Source organism: Mustelus asterias, chromosome 12 (genome assembly GCF_964213995.1).
Source record: "Mustelus asterias chromosome 12, sMusAst1.hap1.1, whole genome shotgun sequence".
NCBI classification, from domain to species: domain Eukaryota; kingdom Metazoa; phylum Chordata; class Chondrichthyes; order Carcharhiniformes; family Triakidae; genus Mustelus; species Mustelus asterias.
This window is the reverse complement of record NC_135812.1, coordinates 111,017,241-111,036,175: the sequence shown is the minus strand read 5'-3', so window position 1 is coordinate 111,036,175 and position 18,935 is coordinate 111,017,241. Positions and strand designations below refer to the sequence as shown.

The following is an 18,935-nucleotide window of genomic DNA, read 5'->3' as shown; positions in this document are numbered from 1 at the left end:
GATTAACATCAGTACAGATACAGTCAGTAACACAGGGCGCTGGGGGGAGAGGGGTTACTGAGTGACAGTGTGAGGGAGCTGGATTAACATCAGTACAGATACAGTCAGTAACACAGGGTGCTGGGGGAGAGGGGTTACTGAGTGACAGTGTGAGGGAGCTGGATTAACATCAGTACAGATACAGTCAGTAACACAGGGTGCTGGGGGAGAGGGGTTACTGAGTGACAGTGTGAGGGAGCTGGATTAACATCAGTACAGATACAGTCAGTAACACAGGGGGCTGGGGGAGAGAGGGTGCTGGGGGAGAGGGGTTACTGAGTGACAGTGTGAGGGAGCTGGATTAATAGATATTGTTATTGGAAACACTTACCCATTTCTTGCAGAAAGCGATGTGCGAGAGCCACAACTGGATATCATCCTGTAAAACCAAACTCAAACGCTCAGTCAATCTGCATTAAGGGATATAGCAAACACCCATCCTAATCCCCGCCACACGCCCCTAAACCCCTCCCACCCCGTCCCCCTAACCCCCTCCCGTCCCCCTAACGCCCATCCCATATCCCTATTCCCCCTCCCGCGCACCTAATCCCCGGCACATGCCCCTAACCCCCCTCCCGCACCCCAAATCCCCCTCCCACCCCATCCCCCTAATGCCTCTCCCGTGCCCCTAATCCCCTCCCATCCCACGCCCTTAATCCCATCCCACCCCCCGAATTCCATCCCCCTAATCCCCTCGCGCACCCCTAACCCCGTCCCGGCTCAGACCCCAACCTGTCCCAAAAGGCCCAGACCCCACACTACCCATATTTGCCCCCAATTTGACTTGGACCCCCAGCTCTTCCCACAGCTTATATCCCCAACACTATTTACACCTCACACTCCGCCAACACCCCCAGCCTCATCTCCCCCCCTCCAATTTACAACCCCCCCCACCCTGGCACCCGTGCACACCCCGCCCCGCGGTACCCGCGCACACCCCGCCCCACGGCACCCGTGCACACCCCGCCCCGCGGCACCCGCGCACACCCCGCCCCGCGGTACCCGCGCACACCCCGCCCCGCGGTACCCGCGCACACGGCACCCGTGCACACCCCGCCCCGCGGCACCCGCGCACACCCCGCCCCGCGGCACCCGCGCACACCCCGCCCCGCGGCACCCCGCACAGCGGCACCCGTGCACACCCCGCCCCGCGGCACCCGTGCACACCCCGCCCCGCGGCACACCCCGCCCCGCGGCACCCGCGCACATCCCGCCCCGCGGTACCCGCGCACACCCCGCCCCGCGGTACCCGCGCACACCCCGCCCCACGGCACCCGTGCACCCCCCGCCCCGCGGCACACCCCGCCCCGCGGCACCCGTGCACACCCCGCCCCGCGGCACCCGCGCACACCCCGCCCCGCGGCACCCGCGCACACCCCGCCCCGCGGCACCCGCGCGCCCCCTCCCATTGCCTTACCTTCCATTTGGTCAGAGCTCGATTGAATAATCCGTGAATCCGGTTAACGACGGCATATTCAATCTCATCTTTCTTAAAGGTGTAGCCAATCCGCTGGGTGGGGAATGAATACGTTTAGAACACAACAACGCACCAATCCACTCAGAGTAATTCAGCCTCTCACACAAACTGAGAATCACTCACCATTCGCCGCCTCTTGATCAATTCCAGAAAGTTTATTTCATACTGAAAGAGAAAACACTCGATCAGTGAACAGTGTCTGTGTGTGTGTGTGGGGGGGGATGGGGGGAAGAGTAGGGAGCATTGGGTGGAGTGGGGAGAATATGTCTGCGTGAGTGAGGGTGAGGGAGTGTCTGAGGACCAGGAGATGGAGTGAGGGAGTGGCCGAGGGCTCGGAGGTGGAGTGAGGGAGTGTACCAGGACCAGGAGGTGGGGTGAGGGAGTGTACCAGGGGCAGGAGGTGGAGTGAGGGTGAGGGAGTGTCCGAGGACCAGGAGGTGGAGTGAGGGTGAGGGAGTGTACCAGGAGCAGGAGGTGGAGTGAGGGAGTGTCCGAGGACCAGGAGGTGGAGTGAGGGAGTGTCCAAGGACCAGGAGGTGGGGTGAGGGAGTGTCCAAGGACCAGGAGGTGGGGGGAGGGTGAGGGAGTGTACCAGGACCAGGAGGTGGAGTGAGGGAGTGTCCGAGGACCAGGAGGTGGAGTGAGGGAGTGTCCGAGGACCAGGAGGTGGAGTGAGGGAGTGTCCGAGGGCCAGGAGGTGGAGTGAGGGAGTGTACATGGGGCAGGAGGTGGAGTGAGGGAGTGTCCGAGGACCAGGAGGTGGAGTGAGGGAGTGTCCAAGGACCAGGAGGTGGAGTGAGGGAGTGTCCAAGGACCAGGAGGTGGAGTGAGGGAGTGTCCGAGGACCAGGAGGTGGAGTGAGGGAGTGTCCGAGGACCAGGAGGTGGAGTGAGGGAGTGTCCGAGGACCAGGTGGTGGAGTGAGGGAGTGTCCGAGGGCCAGGAGGTGGAGTGAGGGAGTGTACCAGGGGCAGGAGGTGGGGTGAGGGAGTGTACCAGGGGCAGGAGGTGGGGTGAGGGAGTGTACCAGGGGCAGGAGGTGGGGTGAGGGAGTGTCCGAGGGCCAGGAGGTGGAGTGAGGGAGTGTCCGAGGACCAGGAGGTGGGGTGAGGGAGTGTACCAGGGGCAGGAGGTGGGGTGAGGGAGTGTCCGAGGGCCAGGAGGTGGAGTGAGGGAGTGTCCGAGGACCAGGAGGTGGGGTGAGGGAGTGTCCGAGGGCCAGGAGGTGGAGTGAGGGAGTGTCCGAGGACCAGGAGGTGGGGTGAGGGAATGTCCGAGGACCAGGAGGTGGAGTGAGGGTGAGGGAGTGTCCGAGGACCAGGAGGTGGGGTGAGGGTGAGGGAGTGTACCAGGGGCAGGAGGTGGGGTGAGGGAGTGTCCGAGGGCCAGGAGGTGGAGTGAGGGTGAGGGAGTGTCCGAGGACCAGGAGGTGGGGTGAGGGTGAGGGAGTGTACCAGGGGCAGGAGGTGGGGTGAGGGAGTGTCCGAGGACCAGGAGGTGGAGTGAGGGTGAGGGAGTGTCCGAGGACCAGGAGGTGGGGTGAGGGTGAGGGAGTGTACCAGGGGCAGGAGGTGGGGTGAGGGAGTGTCCGAGGACCAGGAGGTGGGGTGAGGGAGTGTCCGAGGACCAGGAGGTGGAGTGAGGGAGTGTACCAGGGGCAGGAGGTGGAGTGAGGGTGAGGGAGTGTCCGAGGGCCAGGAGGTGGAGTGAGGGAGTGTCCGAGGACCAGGAGGTGGGGTGAGGGAGTGTCCGAGGGCCAGGAGGTGGAGTGAGGGAGTGTCTGAGGACCAGGAGGTGGGGTGAGGGAGTGTACCAGGGGCAGGAGGTGGAGTGAGGGTGAGGGAGTGTACCAGGGGCAGGAGGTGGAGTGAGGGAGTGTCCGAGGACCAGGAGGTGGGGTGAGGGAGTGTACCAGGGGCAGGAGGTGGGGTGAGGGTGAGGGAGTGTACCAGGGGCAGGAGGTGGGGTGCTGTGTCAGTGGGATTTATTTCACACCAATGGATTCTTTTGTTTTATTTCTTGAGATGTGGGCGTTGCAGGCTGGGCCGGCGTTTACTGCCCAATCCCTAACTGCCCCCTGAACGGAGGGGCTTTGAGGCTATTTCAGAGGGCAGCTGGAAGTCACTCACTCAGATCTCCTTCCGCTGAATTCCATAATCACCATTACTGAGATTAGCAATTATTAATTAAATTTCACCAGCAGCTATGGTGGGATTTGAACGTGGGTCCCCAGAGCTTTCGCCTGGGTCTCTGGATAACTGGCCCCGTGATATTATCACCACTCCACCTTCTCGCTGCCTCTAACCATCAAGATGTTTCGTTCTTTTTCAGTTGCGATGTTACCTGAATGTAGGTGATGAAACTCTCCTTGCTGAGTGCGCGTCGGTGCACTTTATGTTCCAACGCAGTGACTTTCTTCATTAACGCTCTTCAAAATCAACAACAAACAAGCAGCGTTACACACCTGGCAGCTCAATATTCATTCCAATTCCAAAAAGAACTTCAAAGCCAGTGATTCTCAAACAAACCTCACTCAGCAATACAGAGACATTACAATTAATGACCAGAATCCCAGAGCATTTAAACGGCATCGTAAACACACAAGTTAGAATTGAAGCTTCTCAGAATTGGAACGCCCTCTGCCCAGCTGGAAACTACCTGTCCAAACTAATCCCACCTCTCAGACCTGGGTCCAGAGTTCCTGTAGCACCACTCCTCAAATCCACATCCTCTAAATATGACGAGGATTTCTACATCTGCCACCCTTCAGGGAGTGAGTTCCAGATCACCAACCTAGGACACTGAGACCCAAAGCTATAATTCTGCTTCTCTCCATAGATGCTGCCAGATCTGCACAGATTATCCAGCATTTTCTGTTGTTCCTCCACCACACTCCTGACTGGTGCCTTGTAGATGGTGGACAGGATTTGGGAAGTTGGGAGGTGAGTTACACATCGTTGGTGAGCTTTCTTGAGGGGGGGGGGGGGCGCGAAGAGGACTAGGACAGGTTGTTGCCCTCTTTTTAGGTCGAACCAAATAAACAAACTCAGATTAAGTCAGGACAAAGTAAAAGGGGCAGCTCCCCAAAAGGAGGGGGAACAGCCCGAACAGAAATCAAAGTACAAAGGAAACTTTAAAAAATCAATTTAAAATGTGATTATTAGGGTCGATAACGCACCCCAACCCCTGCGGTGCCCAACGGACACGGAAGGCGTCAACCTTTCTACTTCATCCCCATTGATGTAGACAGGAGCATGTTCTCCTTTACGCTTCCTGAAGTCGATGACAACCTCCTTCGTTTTGTTGACATTGAGGGAGAGATTATTGTTGCCGCACCAGTTCACCAGATTCTCTACCTCTTTCCCGTACTCTGTCTTGTCATTGTTTGAGGTCCGACCCACTACGGTGGTGTCGTCAGCAAACTTGAAGATCGAATTGGAGGGGGATTTGGCCGCACAGTTATAGATGTATAAGGAGTATAGTAGGGGGCTGAGGACACAGCCTTGTGGGGCACTGGTGTTGAGGATGATCGTGGAGGAGGTGTTGTTGGCTATCCTTACTGACTGTGGTCTGTAGGTTAGGAAGTTCAGGATCCAGGCGCAGAGGGAGGAGCCGAGGCCCAGAGTTCGGAGATGAGTTTTAACATAGAAGATAGGAGCAGGAGGAGGCCATTCGGCCCTTCGAGCCTGCTCCGCCATTCATTACGATCATGGCTGATCATCCAACTCAATAGCCTAATCCTGCATTCTCTCCTTAACCTTTGATCCCATTCACCCCAAGTGCTATATCCAGCCACCTCTTGAATATGATCATAGAAGATCATAGAAACCCTACAGTACAGAAAGAGGCCATTCGGCCCATCGAGTCTGCACCGACCACAATCCCACCCAGGCCCTACTCCCATATCCCTACATATTTACCCAACTAATCCCTCTAACCTATGCATCTCAGGACACTAAGGGCAATTTTTAGCATGGCCAATTAACCGAACCCACACATCTTTAGACTGTGGGAGGAAACTAGAGCACCCGGAGGAAACCCACGCAGACACGAGGAGAATGTGCAAACTCCACACAGAGTGACCCAAGCTGGGAATCGAACCCAGATCCCTGGAGCTGTGAAGCAGCAGTGCTAACCACTGTGCTACCGTGCCGCCCTTCATATATTCAATGTTTTGGCATCAACTACTTCCTGTGGTAATGAATTCCACAGGCTCACCACTCTTTGGGTGAACAAATGTCTCCTCTCCTCCATCCTAAATGGTCTACCCTGAATCCTCAGACTGTGACCCCTGGTTCTGGACTCCCCCACCATCGGGAACATCCTCCCTGTATCTATCCTGTCTGGTCCTGTTAGAATTTTATAAGTCTCTATGAGATCCCCCCTCATTCATCTGAACTCCAACGAAAACAATCCTAACCTAGTCAATCTCTCCTCATACATCAGTCCCGCCATCCCCGGAATCAGCCTGGTAAACCTTCGCTGCACTCCCTCGAGAGCAAGAACATCCTTCCTCAGAAAAGGAGACTAAAACTGCACACAATACTCTCGGTGTGGCCTCACCAAGGCCCTGTATAATTGCAACAACACATCCCTGCTCCTGTACTCGAAACCTCTCGCGATGAAGGCCAACATACCATTTACCTTCTTCACCACCTGTTGCACCTGCATGCTTACCTTCAGTGACTGGTGCACAAGGACACCCAGGTCCCGCTGCACACTCCCCTCTCCCAATTTACACCCATTCAGGTAGTAATCTGCCACCTTGTTTTTGCTTCCAAAGTGAATAACCTCACATTTATCCAAATTATACTGCATCTGCCATTGATTAGCCCACTTACCCAACCTGTCCAGATCATTCTGAAGGATCTCTGCATCCTCGCCACAGTTCACCCTCCCGCCCAACTTGGTATCATCTGCAAACTTTGAGATGTTACATTTTGTTCCCTCATCAAATCATTAATATATATTGTGAATAGCTGGGGTCCCAGCACCGATCCCTGTGGCACCCCCACTAGTTACTGCCTGCCAATTTGAAAAGCACCCATTAATTCCTACTCTTTGTTTCCTCTCTGCCAACCTGTTTTCCATCCATCTCAATACACTTCCTCCAATCCCATGCGCTTTAATCTTGCACAATAATCTCTTGTGCGGGACTTTGTCAAACGTTTTCTGAAAGTCCAAATACACATCGACTGGCTCCCCCTTGTCAACTCTACTAGTTACATCCTTAAAGAATTCCAACAGATTTGTCAAGCATGATTTCCCCTTCATAAATCCATGCTGACTCTGTCTGATCTGCCACTGCTTTCTAAATGCCCTGCTATAAAGTCCTTGATAATGGATTTGAGAATTTTCCCCATGACCGATGTTAAGCTTACTGGTCTATAATTCCCTGTTTTCTCTCTACCTCCCTTTTTGAATATTGGAGTGACATTCGCTACCCTCCAAACTGCAGGGACTGTTCCAGAGTCTATAGAATCCTGGAAGATGACCACCAATGCATCCACTATTTCTAGAGCCACTTCCTTCAGTACTCTGGGATGTAGATTTTCAGGCTGAGGATTTATCCGCCTTTAATCCCATCAGCTTTCCCAGCACCATTTCTCTACTAATATTGATTTCCCTCAGTTCTTCCCTCTCACTAAATCTTACATTCGCCAACATTTCTGGCTCCCCGCTGGAGGTCCCTCTACGGAGGGATCTCCCCCAATTACGTCAGGGACCTGGGGTGGAGGGTGATGCATGCTACAGTTCCGCACAACCGTAGGATTCGCTGGTTCAAGGGCTCTGAAGACTGCCCTTTCTGCGGCCCTGTGGAGTCTGTGGACCATGTCTATGTTTTGTGTCTGAGGCTGCACTCCTTTTTCGTTTTCCTAAAGAACCTTTTATTGATGTTTTGTTTGCACTTCAGTCCCACGCTCCTGATCTACGGACACCTGGTGCGGAGAGGGGAGGGTCGGGATGGCGACCTCCTCGTGAACCTGCTCCTGGCGAAACGCGCCATTTACCGGTCCAGGCAGAGGGCGATCGAGGGGGCCGTCCATCCTGACTGCCTGCCCCTCTACCGCGGCTACGTTCGCGGCCAGGTGTCCCTGGAGAGGGAGCATGCGGTGTCCACGGGAATATTTGACGCCTTCCGTGCCCGCTGGGCACCGCAGGGGTTGGGGTGCGTTACTGACCCTAATAATCACATTTTAATTTGATATTTTCAATTTTCCTTTGTACTTTGATTTTTGTTCGGGCTGTTCCTCCTCCTTTTGGGGAGCTGCCCCTTTTACTTTGTCCTGACTTAATTTGAGTTTGTTTATTTGGTTTGACCTTAAAAGAGGCCAACATTTCTGGCATCTGATTTGTGTTCTCTTTTGTGAAGACAGAACCGAAGTATGTATTCAGTTGCTCGGCCATTTCTTTGTCCCTATTATTCATTTCCCCGTTTCTGTCTGTGGGGGACCTACATTTGTCTTCACCAACCTCTTTCTCTTCACGTATCTATAGAAACTCTTAGTGTCAGTTTTGTCGGAGCAATGGTGAGGCTGAATTACTGAAGCAGCTGAAGATGGTTGGGTCTCGGGCACTATCCTGAGAGACTCCTGCAGTGATGTCCTGGGGCTGAGATGATTGATCCCCAACCACCTTCCTTTGTGCCGGGTACGACTCCAACCAGCAAAGAGTTCCCATTGACTCCAGTTTTACTCAGGCTCCTTGATGCCACATTGGGTCGAATGCGATCTTATTGCCTCTCCTCTGGAATTCAGCTCTTTTGTCCACGTTTGAACCAAGGCTGTAATGAGGTCAGGAGTTGAGTGACCCTGGCAAAACCCAAACTGGGTGTCACTGAGCAGGTTGTTGCTGAGCAGGTGCTGCTTGATAGCGCTGTCGATGTCCCCTTCCATCACTCTACTGAGTTTACAACATGTCATTGATGAAGACGAACATCTCGCCAAGGCCATCCCCACTACTTGTCTTCAAACAATCGCACAACCTCAAACAGACCATTGTCCGCAGCAAACTACCCAGCCTTCAGGAGAACAGTGACCACGACACCACACAAGCCTGCCACAGCAACCTCTGCAAGATGTGCCAGATCATCGACACAGATGCCATCATCTCACGTGAGAACACCATCTACCAGGTACACGGTACCTACTCTTGCAACTCGGCCAACGTTGTCTACCTGATACACTGCAAGAAAGGATGTCCCAAGGCATGGTACATTGGGGAAACGATGCAGACGCTGCGACAACGGATGAATGAACACCGCTCGACAATCACAAGGCAAGACTGTTCTCTTCCTGTTGGGGAACACTTCAGCGGTCACGGGCATTCAGCCTCTGATCTTCAGGTAAGCGTTCTCCAAGGCGGCCTTCACGACACACAACGCAGAGTCGCTGAGCAGAGACTGATAGCCAGGTTCCGCACACATGAGGACGGCCTCAACCGGGATCTTGGGTTCATGTCACACTATCTGTAACCCTCACGACTTGCCTGGGCTTGCAGAATCTCACTAGCTGTCCTGTCTGGAGACAATACACATCTCTTTAACCTGTGCTTAACCCTCTCTCCACTCACATTGTCTGTACCTTTGAGACTTGATTACCTGTAAAGACTCGCATTCCAACCATTATTTTGTAAATTGAGTTTGTGTCTTTATATGCCCTGTTTGTGAACTGAAATCCCACTCACCTGACGAAGGAGCAGCGCTCCGCAAGCTAGTGTCTTTTGCTACCAAATAAACCTGTTGGACTTTAACCTGTTGTAAGACTTCTTAGTGTGTTTACCCCAGTCCAACACCGGCATCTCCACATCATGACTTTACTGATGATCGAGAGTAGACTGATTGGGCTGCAATTGGCCGGGTTGGATTGGTCCTGCCCGTGTGTACAGTGTGGCTGGTACAGAGGTCGGCGCTGCTGCTTCACAGCTCCAGGGACCCGGGTTCGATTCCCGGATTGAGTCGCTGTCTGTGCGGAGTCTGCACATTCTCCCCATGTCTGCGTGGGTTTCCTCCGGGGGCTCCGGTTCCCTCCCACAGTCCGGGTTGTGTGGATTGGCCAGGCTGAATTGCCCCTTAGGGTCAAGGGGACTAACAGGGTCACTATGGGCCTGGCTAAAATGCTCTGTCTGAGCAAGGACAGGCTCGATGGGCTGAATGGCCTCTTGCCCTCGGGGGCATTCTCCACATTGCTGACCCCTCCCCCCCCGGCCTCACCTGGTCTCCTCCCCGCTCAGCAGTCCCACTCTCTCCAGTTGCTGCAGCTCCGGGAGCCGCTCCTCCAGCCGCCACTGCACAAACTCCGCCATCACCCCGCGTGTGCACCAGCTTCCGGCCCGCGCTCCAAACCGCTCCCCGGTGTTTCCGCTTCCGGCCCGCGCTCCAAACCGCTCCCCGGTGTTTCCGGCCCGCGCTCCAAACCGCTCCCCGGTGTTTCCGCTTCCGGCCCGCGCTCCAAACCGCTCCCCGGTGTTTCCGCTTCCGGCCCGCGCTCCAAACCGCTCCCCGGTGTTTTTTTTTGTTTTTCAATTCTTTAATTTACACAAATTGTACACATTTATTGAGGTTGTTTCCGCGCTCCAAACTGCTCCCCGGTGTTTCCGGTTCCGGTCCGCGTTCTAAACCGCTCCCCGGTGTTTCTGGCTCCGGTCCGTGGTCCAAACCGCCCCCTGGGTGTTTCCGGTTCCGGCTCCCAGAGGGAGGGTTGTTGTGGGCGGCGCTCCGGGGCTGAGGTTTCTCCTCAGGCAGGGGCTAGCACGGAGCTGAGTGGCTCAATGGCCTCCTGGGTCCAGACAGTTTTACACTGGATCCTGTACTTTTAAAAAATGTATTTATATTTTACGTCCCTTGTGAGGGGTATGTTTAAAATTGAGCTGAGTTTATTCTGTGCCGACTTGTCTGCACCAGGCAGCTCCGTGCTGAGAATCCCAACAGTGCCCAAGGAGGCCATTCGGCCCATCGAGTCTGCACCGACCACAATCCCACCCAGGTCCTATCGCCATAACCCCATGTATTTACCCTGCGAATCCACCTGACACTAAGGAGCAACTTAACACGGCCAATCCACCTAACTCCGAGAGATAGGTTAGCAGTTAAGAATTGTATCTTGTTTAAATATTCCAATTGATAAAAGCTAAGCAAATTTATTCATTTTAGGTGAACTGTTTAAATAATAGTTAAATAAGGAATGTTTTGATGAAAGCTTCCTAGTATCATAATAGAATCACACCTGGAGTGAAATACCTAATCCTCTCACGAATGCCAAAACAAAAACAAAGTTGGGGTTTAGTTAGGATTCACAACATACTTTCTGATCTGGTCCCTAACAAAATTGGGGGCTCTGGCGAGATTAAGAATTTGGTTTCAGATTATTGAACTCAAAGACAGTGGGTGTGGAGTATTGGTGTTTCCAGGTGTTGCATTCGGTTAGATTTAATCAGAAACACCTTGTGGAATTTTGGCTCTTTCGGTGGCTAAAGATTTCCTGGGTGTGGAAATCACTCAGAGCGGTTTTCAAAAAGCAGCTGAAGCAAAGCTTTTGGGATTGGCAAACAAGCTTCAGTTGAAGATACCAGAAGGGGTGAGGAAGACGGAGACAATTTTGGTGATAGTTCAGCATTTAAAACTGCCAGAAACACAGTCCGAATCCTTGGAAATGGCTAAAATTCAATTACAAATGAAACAGCTTGAATTAGAGGCAATAACATGGGAAAAGGAAATGAAACAGCTTGAATTGTGATTAAAAGCAGAAGAAAAAGAAAGAATTGCCCTGGGAGAACCAAAAGCAAGAGAGAGAGACGAAAGGGGAAGGGAGAGAGTTTTAGAGTTTCGGGAACTGGAAAGACAATTTCAACTTGAAATGTTAGAAATGCAAATGCATAAAACTGCGAGGTTAGCGGCAGAAATGGCAGATGATTTTGAATTAATTCATAAATCAAGGTTTGGTTTCTGACATCAGTTTCAGCCGGTGAGGGATGGAAACTGGGGAAAAGAGAAATCCTCAGGAGGTCAAGGAGATCTTGTGGGAGATGATGAAGACAGGATACCTCAGGTTAAAGAGGAAATCCAGGAGGATGGAAGAGAAATGAAAAGCCTCAGATGTTTTCACTGTAATAAATTAGACCGTGTAAAGTCACAGTGTTGGGGGTTTAAGACAAGCATTGGGAAGACTGACAGGATAAAACAGGATAAGCCAGTGGGGTTTGTTAGTGATAAAGGAAAGCCCAGTTGAAGCTAAAGAGGTGCAAAAGAATGTATCAGGAGGAGTAGTTAAACAAAGAACAGCCCAGGAACAGGCCCTTCAGCCCACCAAGTCTGTGCCAACACAGATGTGTCTCCAATCTAATATTTTCTTCCCTCTACGTGGTCTATATCCCTCTATTCCCTGCCTATTCATGTATCTATCCAGATGCTTCTTGAATATTGTTATAGAATCTGCTTCCACCTCCTCCTGCAGTGCATTCCAGGCATTCACCACCCTCCGTGTGAAAAACTTGCCCCTTCCATCTCTTTTAAACTTTCTCCCTCTCAACCTCTGCCCCCGAGTAATTGACCCTTTGACCCTGGGAAAAAGACTCTGCCTATCCACTCTATCCAAGCCTGTCACAATCTTGTAAACCTCTATCAGGTTCCCCCTCATCCTCCGACGCTCCAGTGAAAACAATCCAAGTTTGTCCAACCTTTCTTCATAGTCCATCTCCTCCAAACCAGGCAACATCCTGATAAATCTCTTCTGCACCCTTTCCAATGCATCAACATCCTACCGGTAGTGTGGCGACCAGAATTGTACACAATACTCCAAACACGGCCGAACCAAGACAGTTAAGATTTTAAGAGCTCCAGGAACAAGTCAATCTGTAATGCTGAGAGATGAGGAGTTGTGAAGTTTGGGAGGAGTATTGCCAGAAAAGATGGTAATATGTGGAATTCAGGGTGAGAAGAGCAGTGTTCCATTATACAAGGTGAGGTTGGAGAGTCCGGTGAAAGATGATAGTAGGAGTGATCGAGAAATGATCTTGTCCAGGAATACAGTTTATCTTGGGTAACAATATAGCTGAATCACAGCTGGGAGTGATGCCTGCTGTGGTTGAAAGGCCAGTGGAAAATCAAACAACTGAGTTGTTGCGGGAATCATATTCTGGGATTTTTTTCCTGACTGTGTGGTGACACGATCACAAAGTCAGGTTAAGGCAGAAGGAGAAATCAAAGAGTGAGGATAAGGAGACTGAAGTTCAATGATCAGAAACAATCTTTGACCAGATGGTTCAGAAAGAACAAGAACAACTGGAGGATGAAGTGGATATATTTAATTCAGGAAAGGTGGCAGAATTACAACAGAAAGATGCAGAGATAAAGCAGTTGTGTCAGAAAGCCAAACATAGAAGAAGAATCTGAGTGTATACCTGAGTACAATTACAATAAAAATGTCATAGAGAACAACATGGAAACAGGCCCTTCGGACCAACTTGTCCATGCCACCCAGTTTTTACCATTAAGCTAGTCCCACATGCCCGCGTTTGGCCCATATCCCTCTATATGGGCCTCTGACGGAAATCTTTGTCTCTTCATTGCACACAAGTGAGGTCCCTGAGGATTGGAGGATAGCGAATGTGGTACCGTTATTTAAGAAGGGTAGTAGGGATAGCCCGGGTAATTATAGGCCAGTGAGCTTGACGTCCGTGGTAGGGAAGTTGTTGGAGAGGATTCTTAGAGACAGGATGTAAGCGCATTTAGAACGGAACAATCTCATTAGTGACAGCATGGTTTTGTAAGAGGGAGGTCGTGCCTTACAAATTTGGAGGAGTTTTTTGAGGAAGTGACAAAAACGGTTGACGCAGGAAGGGCCGTGGATGTCGTCTATATGGATTTCAGCAAGGCATTTGACAAAGTCCCTCATGGCAGGTTGGTTAAGAAGGTTAAGGCTCATGGGATACAAGGAGAGGAGACTAGATGGGTAGTAAACTGGCTTTGCCACAGGAGACAGAGGGTAGCAATCGAAGGGTCTTTTTCCGGCTGGAGGTCTGTGACCAGTGGTGTTCCGCAGGGCTCTGTACTGGGACCTCTGCTATTTGTGATATATATAAATGATTTGGAAGAAGGTGTAACTGGTGTTATCAGCAAGTTTGCGGATGACACGAAGATGGCTGGACTAGCGGATAGTGATGAGCATTGTCGGGCAATACAGCAGGATATAGATAGGCTGGAAAATTGGGCGGAGAGGTGGCAGATGGAATTTAATCTGGATAAATGTGAAGTGATGCATTTTGGAAGAACTAATGTAGGGAGGAGTTATACAATAAATGGCAGAGCCATCAAGAGTATAGAAACACAGAGGGACCTAGGTGTGCAAGTCCACAAATCCTTGAAGGTGGCAGCACAGGTGGAGAAGGTGGTGAAGAAGGCATATGGTATGCTTGCCTTTGTAGGATGGGGTATAGAGTATAAAAGCTGGAGTCTGATGTTGCAGCTGTATAGAACGCTGGTTAGGCCACATTTGGAGTACTGCGTCCAGTTCTGGTCGCCGTACTACCAGAAGGACGTGGAGGCTTTAGAGAGAGTGCAGAGAAGGTTTACCAGGATGTTGCCTGGTATGGAGGGTCTTAGCCATGAGGAGAGATTGGGTAAACTGGGGTTGTTCTCCCTGGAAAGACGGAGAATGAGGGGAGATCTAATAGAGGTGTACAAGATTATGAAGGGGATAGATAGGGTGAACAGTGGGAAGCTTTTTCCCAGGTCGGAGGTGACGATCACGAGGGGTCACGGGCTCAAGCTGAGAGGGGCGAAGTATAACTCAGATATCAGAGGGACGTTTTTTACACAGAGGGTGGTGGGGGCCTGGAATGCGCTGCCAAGTAGGGTGGTGGAGGCAGACACGCTGACATCGTTTAAGACTTACCTGGATAGTCACATGAGCAGCCTGGGAATGGAGGGATACAAACGAATGGTCTAGTTGGACCAATGAGCGGCACAGGCTTGGAGGGCCGAAGGGCCTGTTTCCTGTGCTGTACTGTTCTTTGTTCTTTATATCCATTTTACCCATGCAACTGTCTAAATGCTTTTTAAAAGACAAAATTGTACCCACCTCCACTACTACCTCTGGCAGCTTGTTCCAGACACTCACCACCCTGTGTGTGAAACAATTGCCCCTCTGGACACTTTTGTATCTCTCCCCTCTAACCTTAAACCTATGCCCTCTAGTTTTAGACTCCCCTACCTTTGGGAAAAGATATTGACTATCGAGCTGATCTGTGCCCCTCATTATTTTATAAACCTAATGAGGAAATGGAGACCTTATCCTACTTAGGTGGATGAAAAGAGGCAAGTTGATCAAGGTGTTCTCTGGCAAGGATGTGATTGGTAAGTGGGAGGCCTTCAAAGGAGAAATTTTGAGTGTGCAGAGTTTGTATGGTCATGTCAGGATTAAAGGCAAAGGTGAATAAGAATAAGGAACCTTGGTTCTCGAGGGATATTGGAACTCTGATAAAGAAGAAGAGAGAGATGTATGACATGTATAGGCAACAGGGAGCAAATAAGATGCTCGAGGTGTATAAAAAGTGCAAGAAACTACTTAAGAAAGAAATCAGGAGGGCTAAAAGAAGACATGAGGTTGCTTTGGCAGACAAGGTGAAGGATAATCCTAAGAGCTTCTACAGGTATATTAAGAGCAAAAGGATAGTAAGGGATAAAATTGGTCCTCTTGAAGATCAGAGTGGTCGGCTATGTATGGAACCAAAAGAAATGGGGGAGATATTAAATGGTTTTTTTGCATCCGTATTTACTAAGGAAACTGGCATGGAGTCTATGGAAATAAGGCAAACAAGTAGGGAGGTCATGGAATCTATACAGATTAAAAGAGAGGATGTGCTTGCTGTCTTGAGGCAAATCAGAGTAGATAAATCCCCAGGACCGGACAGGTTATTCCCTCGGACCTTGAAGGAGACTAGTGTTGAAATTGCAGGGGCCCTGGCAGATACATTTAAAATGTCGGTATCCACGGGTGAGGTGCCGGATGATTGGGGGATAGCTCATGTTCTGTTGTCTAAAAAAGGCTCAAAAAGTAATGCGGGAAACTATAGGCCGGTAAGGTTGACGTCAGTAGTAGGTAAATTATTGGATGGAGTACGAAGAGATAGGATCTACAAATATTTGGATAGACAGGGACTTATTAGTGAGAGTCAACATGGCTTTGTGCGTGGTAGGTCATGTTTAACCAATCTATTAGAGTTTTCCGAGGAGGTTACCAGGAAAGTGGATGAAGGGAAGGCGGTGGATGTTGTCTACATGGACTTCAGTAAGGCCTTTGACAAGGTCCCGCATGGGAGGTTAGTTAGGAAGGTTCAGTCGCTAGGTATACATGGGGAGGTAGTAAATTGGATTAGACATTGGCTCAATGGAAGAAGCCAGAGAGTGGTAGTGGAGGATTGCTTCTCTGAGTGGAGACCTGTGACTAGTGGTGTGCCACAGGGATCAGTGCTGGGTCCATTGTTGTTTGTCATCTACATCAATGATCTGGTTGATAATGTGGTAAATTGGATCAGCAAATTTGCTGATGATACAAAGATTGGAGGTGTAGTGGACAGTGAGGAAGGTTTTCAAAGCTTGCAGAGGGATTTGGACCAGCTAGAAAAATGGGCTGAAAAATGGCAGATGGAGTTTAATGCAGACAAGTGTGAGGTATTGCACTTTGGTAGGACAAACCAAGGTAGAACATACAAGGTAAATGGTAGGACACTGAAGAGTGCAGTAGAACAGAGGGATCTGGGAATACAGGTACATAATTCCCTAAAAATGGCGTCACAAGTAGATAGGGTCGTAAAGAGTGCTTTTGGTACATTGGCCTTCATAAAACAAAGTATTGAGTATAAGAGTTGGAATGTTATGGTGAGGTTGTATAAGACATTGGTGAGGCCGAATTTAGAGTATTGTGTGCAGTTTTGGTCACCTAATTACAGGAAGGATATTAATAAGGTTGAAAGAGTGCAGAGAAGGTTTACAAGGATGTTGCTGGGACTTGAGAAACTGAGTTACAGAGAAAGGTTGAATAGGTTAGGACTTTATTCCCTGGAGCGTAGAAGAATGAAGGGAGATTTGATAGAGGTGTATAAAATTATGATGGGTATAGATAGTGTGAATGTAAGCAGGCTTCTTCCACTGAGGCTAGGGGAGAAAAAAACTAGAGGACATGGGTTAAGGGTGAAGGGGGAAAAGGTTAAAGGGAATATTAGGGGGGGCTTCTTCACACAGAGAGTGGTGGGAGTGTGGAATGAGCTGCCGGATAAAGTGGTAAATGTGGGCTCACTTCTAACATTTAAGAAAAACTTGGACAGGTACATGGATGAGAGGGGTGTGGAGGGATATGGTCCAGGTGCAGGTCAGTGGGACTAGGCACAAAAATGGTTCGGCACAGCCAAGAAGGGCCAAAAGGCCTGTTTCTGTGCTGTAACGTTCTATGGTTCTAATGTTCCCAATGGTGGGGGAGTCCAGAACTAGGGGTCATAGTTTGAGGATAAGTCCCTTTTAGAACTGAGGGGAGGAGAAATTTCTTCACCCAGAGGGTGGTGAATGTGTGGAATTCACTGCCACAGAAAGTAGTTGAGGCCAAAACATTGTCTGATTTCAAGAAGAAATTAGATATCGCTCTTGGGGCGAAAGGGTTTGAGGGATATGGGGGAAGGGGGAAATCAGGATATTGAATCCGATGATCAGCAATGATGAAAATGAATGGCAGAGCAGGCTCGAAGGGCCGAATGGCCTCCTCCTGCTTCTAGTTTCTATGTTTCTGTGTCCATTCTGCCTCTTGATGGGTGGAAGCCGCACTGAGACTCAGGGAGGAGCACTTCAGCCATTGGGAGGAGGCGGTTGAGGGAGGATCCTGGCAATGACCTTTCCTGTGGTGGAAAGTTGGGAAATCCCTCTGTAACGCCGGCAGTCGGACTAATCTTTGTTGAAGATGATCACAATTAAAGCATCTCAGATCTCCCAGCATTCTTTCTCCCTCCCAGACAAGGACGATGAGGTTGTGGATTCTTGCCAAGAGTGCCTCTCCGCCACATTTTAATATTTCAGCAGGGATTCTATCTGCATTGGAAGCCTTGCTGTTTTTCAGCTATCAGGCTGGTTTTTGGACCTCACGGCGAGCTGGGGTTGCGCAGAGATGCCGGTGGGCAGCATGTTGCAGGGTGGTGCCGAGGGCATTTGTATCGAAGGCTGCATCTTGGGTGAGGAGGTCCTCAAAGTGCCCTGTCCAGTGGGTGTTGACTGTCTCTCTGTCTTTGGGCGCCTGTTTCTGGCTCTCAGTTGGGGTGGGATAGGGGGAGTACGCGGGGGGGTGGCTCCCTGGGTCCTCGGACTGTCGATAGTTTTAATTGTGCTGAGAAAGCCGTGCACGTTCTGGTTGTTGGGGAGTTGCTAAGTCTCCTGCGCTCTTTCCACCCGTCTGTTCTTTGTTGCGCCTTTGTCTCCAGTTGTCTGTCGGTTTGTCAGCGCTAACGCCCCAACCCCCGACACAACAGACAAGACAAAAGAGGCATTCTACTCCAGTCTTGACCAATCACTGTCCCGAATCCCCAAGAGAGACAAACAAGCTGTGACTCTCCTCAGCAACTTCAATGTGAGAATCCGGAGGAACGCAAACCTTTGGAAAGGCGTGTGAGGCGGGGAGGACGTGGGGAGAAAACAAACGCCAAAGAAATCCTCCTCGTGGCAGAATGTCTGGACCGCGAGCTGGTCATTACAAACACCCTGATCCACCAGAGGGACAAACAGGAGACCTCATGGCCACCCCCCCCCCCCCCCCCCCCCTCCAAACACCAGCAGCTAGGCTCTATCATCATCCGGGAAAGGGACCACAAAGATATTCACAACACTATGCCCGGAGCCAACAATGCTGGGCTGACCACCGACAAATCCACCCACCCACATCCATCACCCTGGCCCCGAACCGGCAGAAAAAACTCAATGTCGCTGGACTCAAAGACCGGAGAAGAAAGAAATGTTCTGTCCGTCTCAGAGAGGGGATCATCCTCCGCTTTGTAACAGATGTGTACAATGAATAATGCTGCCTTGTGCTGTGTCCAGCGTATTGTTGATCCTGTGCATAACACAGGGGCACAGGTTTAAGGTGCGAGGGACATGGTTTAAAGGAGATGTACGAGGCAGAATTTTTACACAGAGGGTGATGGGTGCCTGGAACTCGTTGCCGGGGGAGGGAGTGGAAACGGATACAGTAGTGACTTTTAAGGGGCGTCTTGACAAGTCCATGAATAGGATGGGAATGGAGGGATATGGTCTCCGGAAGGGGAGGGGGTTTTAGTTAAGTCAGGCAGCATGGTCGGTGCAGGCTTGGAGGGCCGAAGGGCCTGTTCCTGTGCTGTAATTTTCTTTGTTCTTTAACTTCGGCTGGAATTCCCCGACCTCGCCTGCAGCA

General features: G+C 50.8%; 1 protein-coding gene across 1 annotated transcript in view; it reads right to left on the bottom strand.

The window, feature by feature from the left end:
* The window catches only part of utp6 (UTP6 small subunit processome component), a 39,352-nt gene extending 29,491 nt beyond the window's left edge, over window positions 1-9,861 (bottom strand). The window contains exons 1-5 of the mRNA XM_078225884.1: window positions 9,728-9,861; window positions 3,859-3,943; window positions 1,640-1,681; window positions 1,457-1,549; window positions 371-418 (exon numbers count right to left, since the gene is read on the bottom strand). Coding sequence (XP_078082010.1) covers window positions 371-418; window positions 1,457-1,549; window positions 1,640-1,681; window positions 3,859-3,943; window positions 9,728-9,819 — 360 coding nt within the window. The 5' untranslated portion in view covers window positions 9,820-9,861. The remainder of the gene's footprint in view (window positions 1-370; window positions 419-1,456; window positions 1,550-1,639; window positions 1,682-3,858; window positions 3,944-9,727) is intronic.
* Between the last annotated feature and the right edge of the window lie 9,074 nt (window positions 9,862-18,935).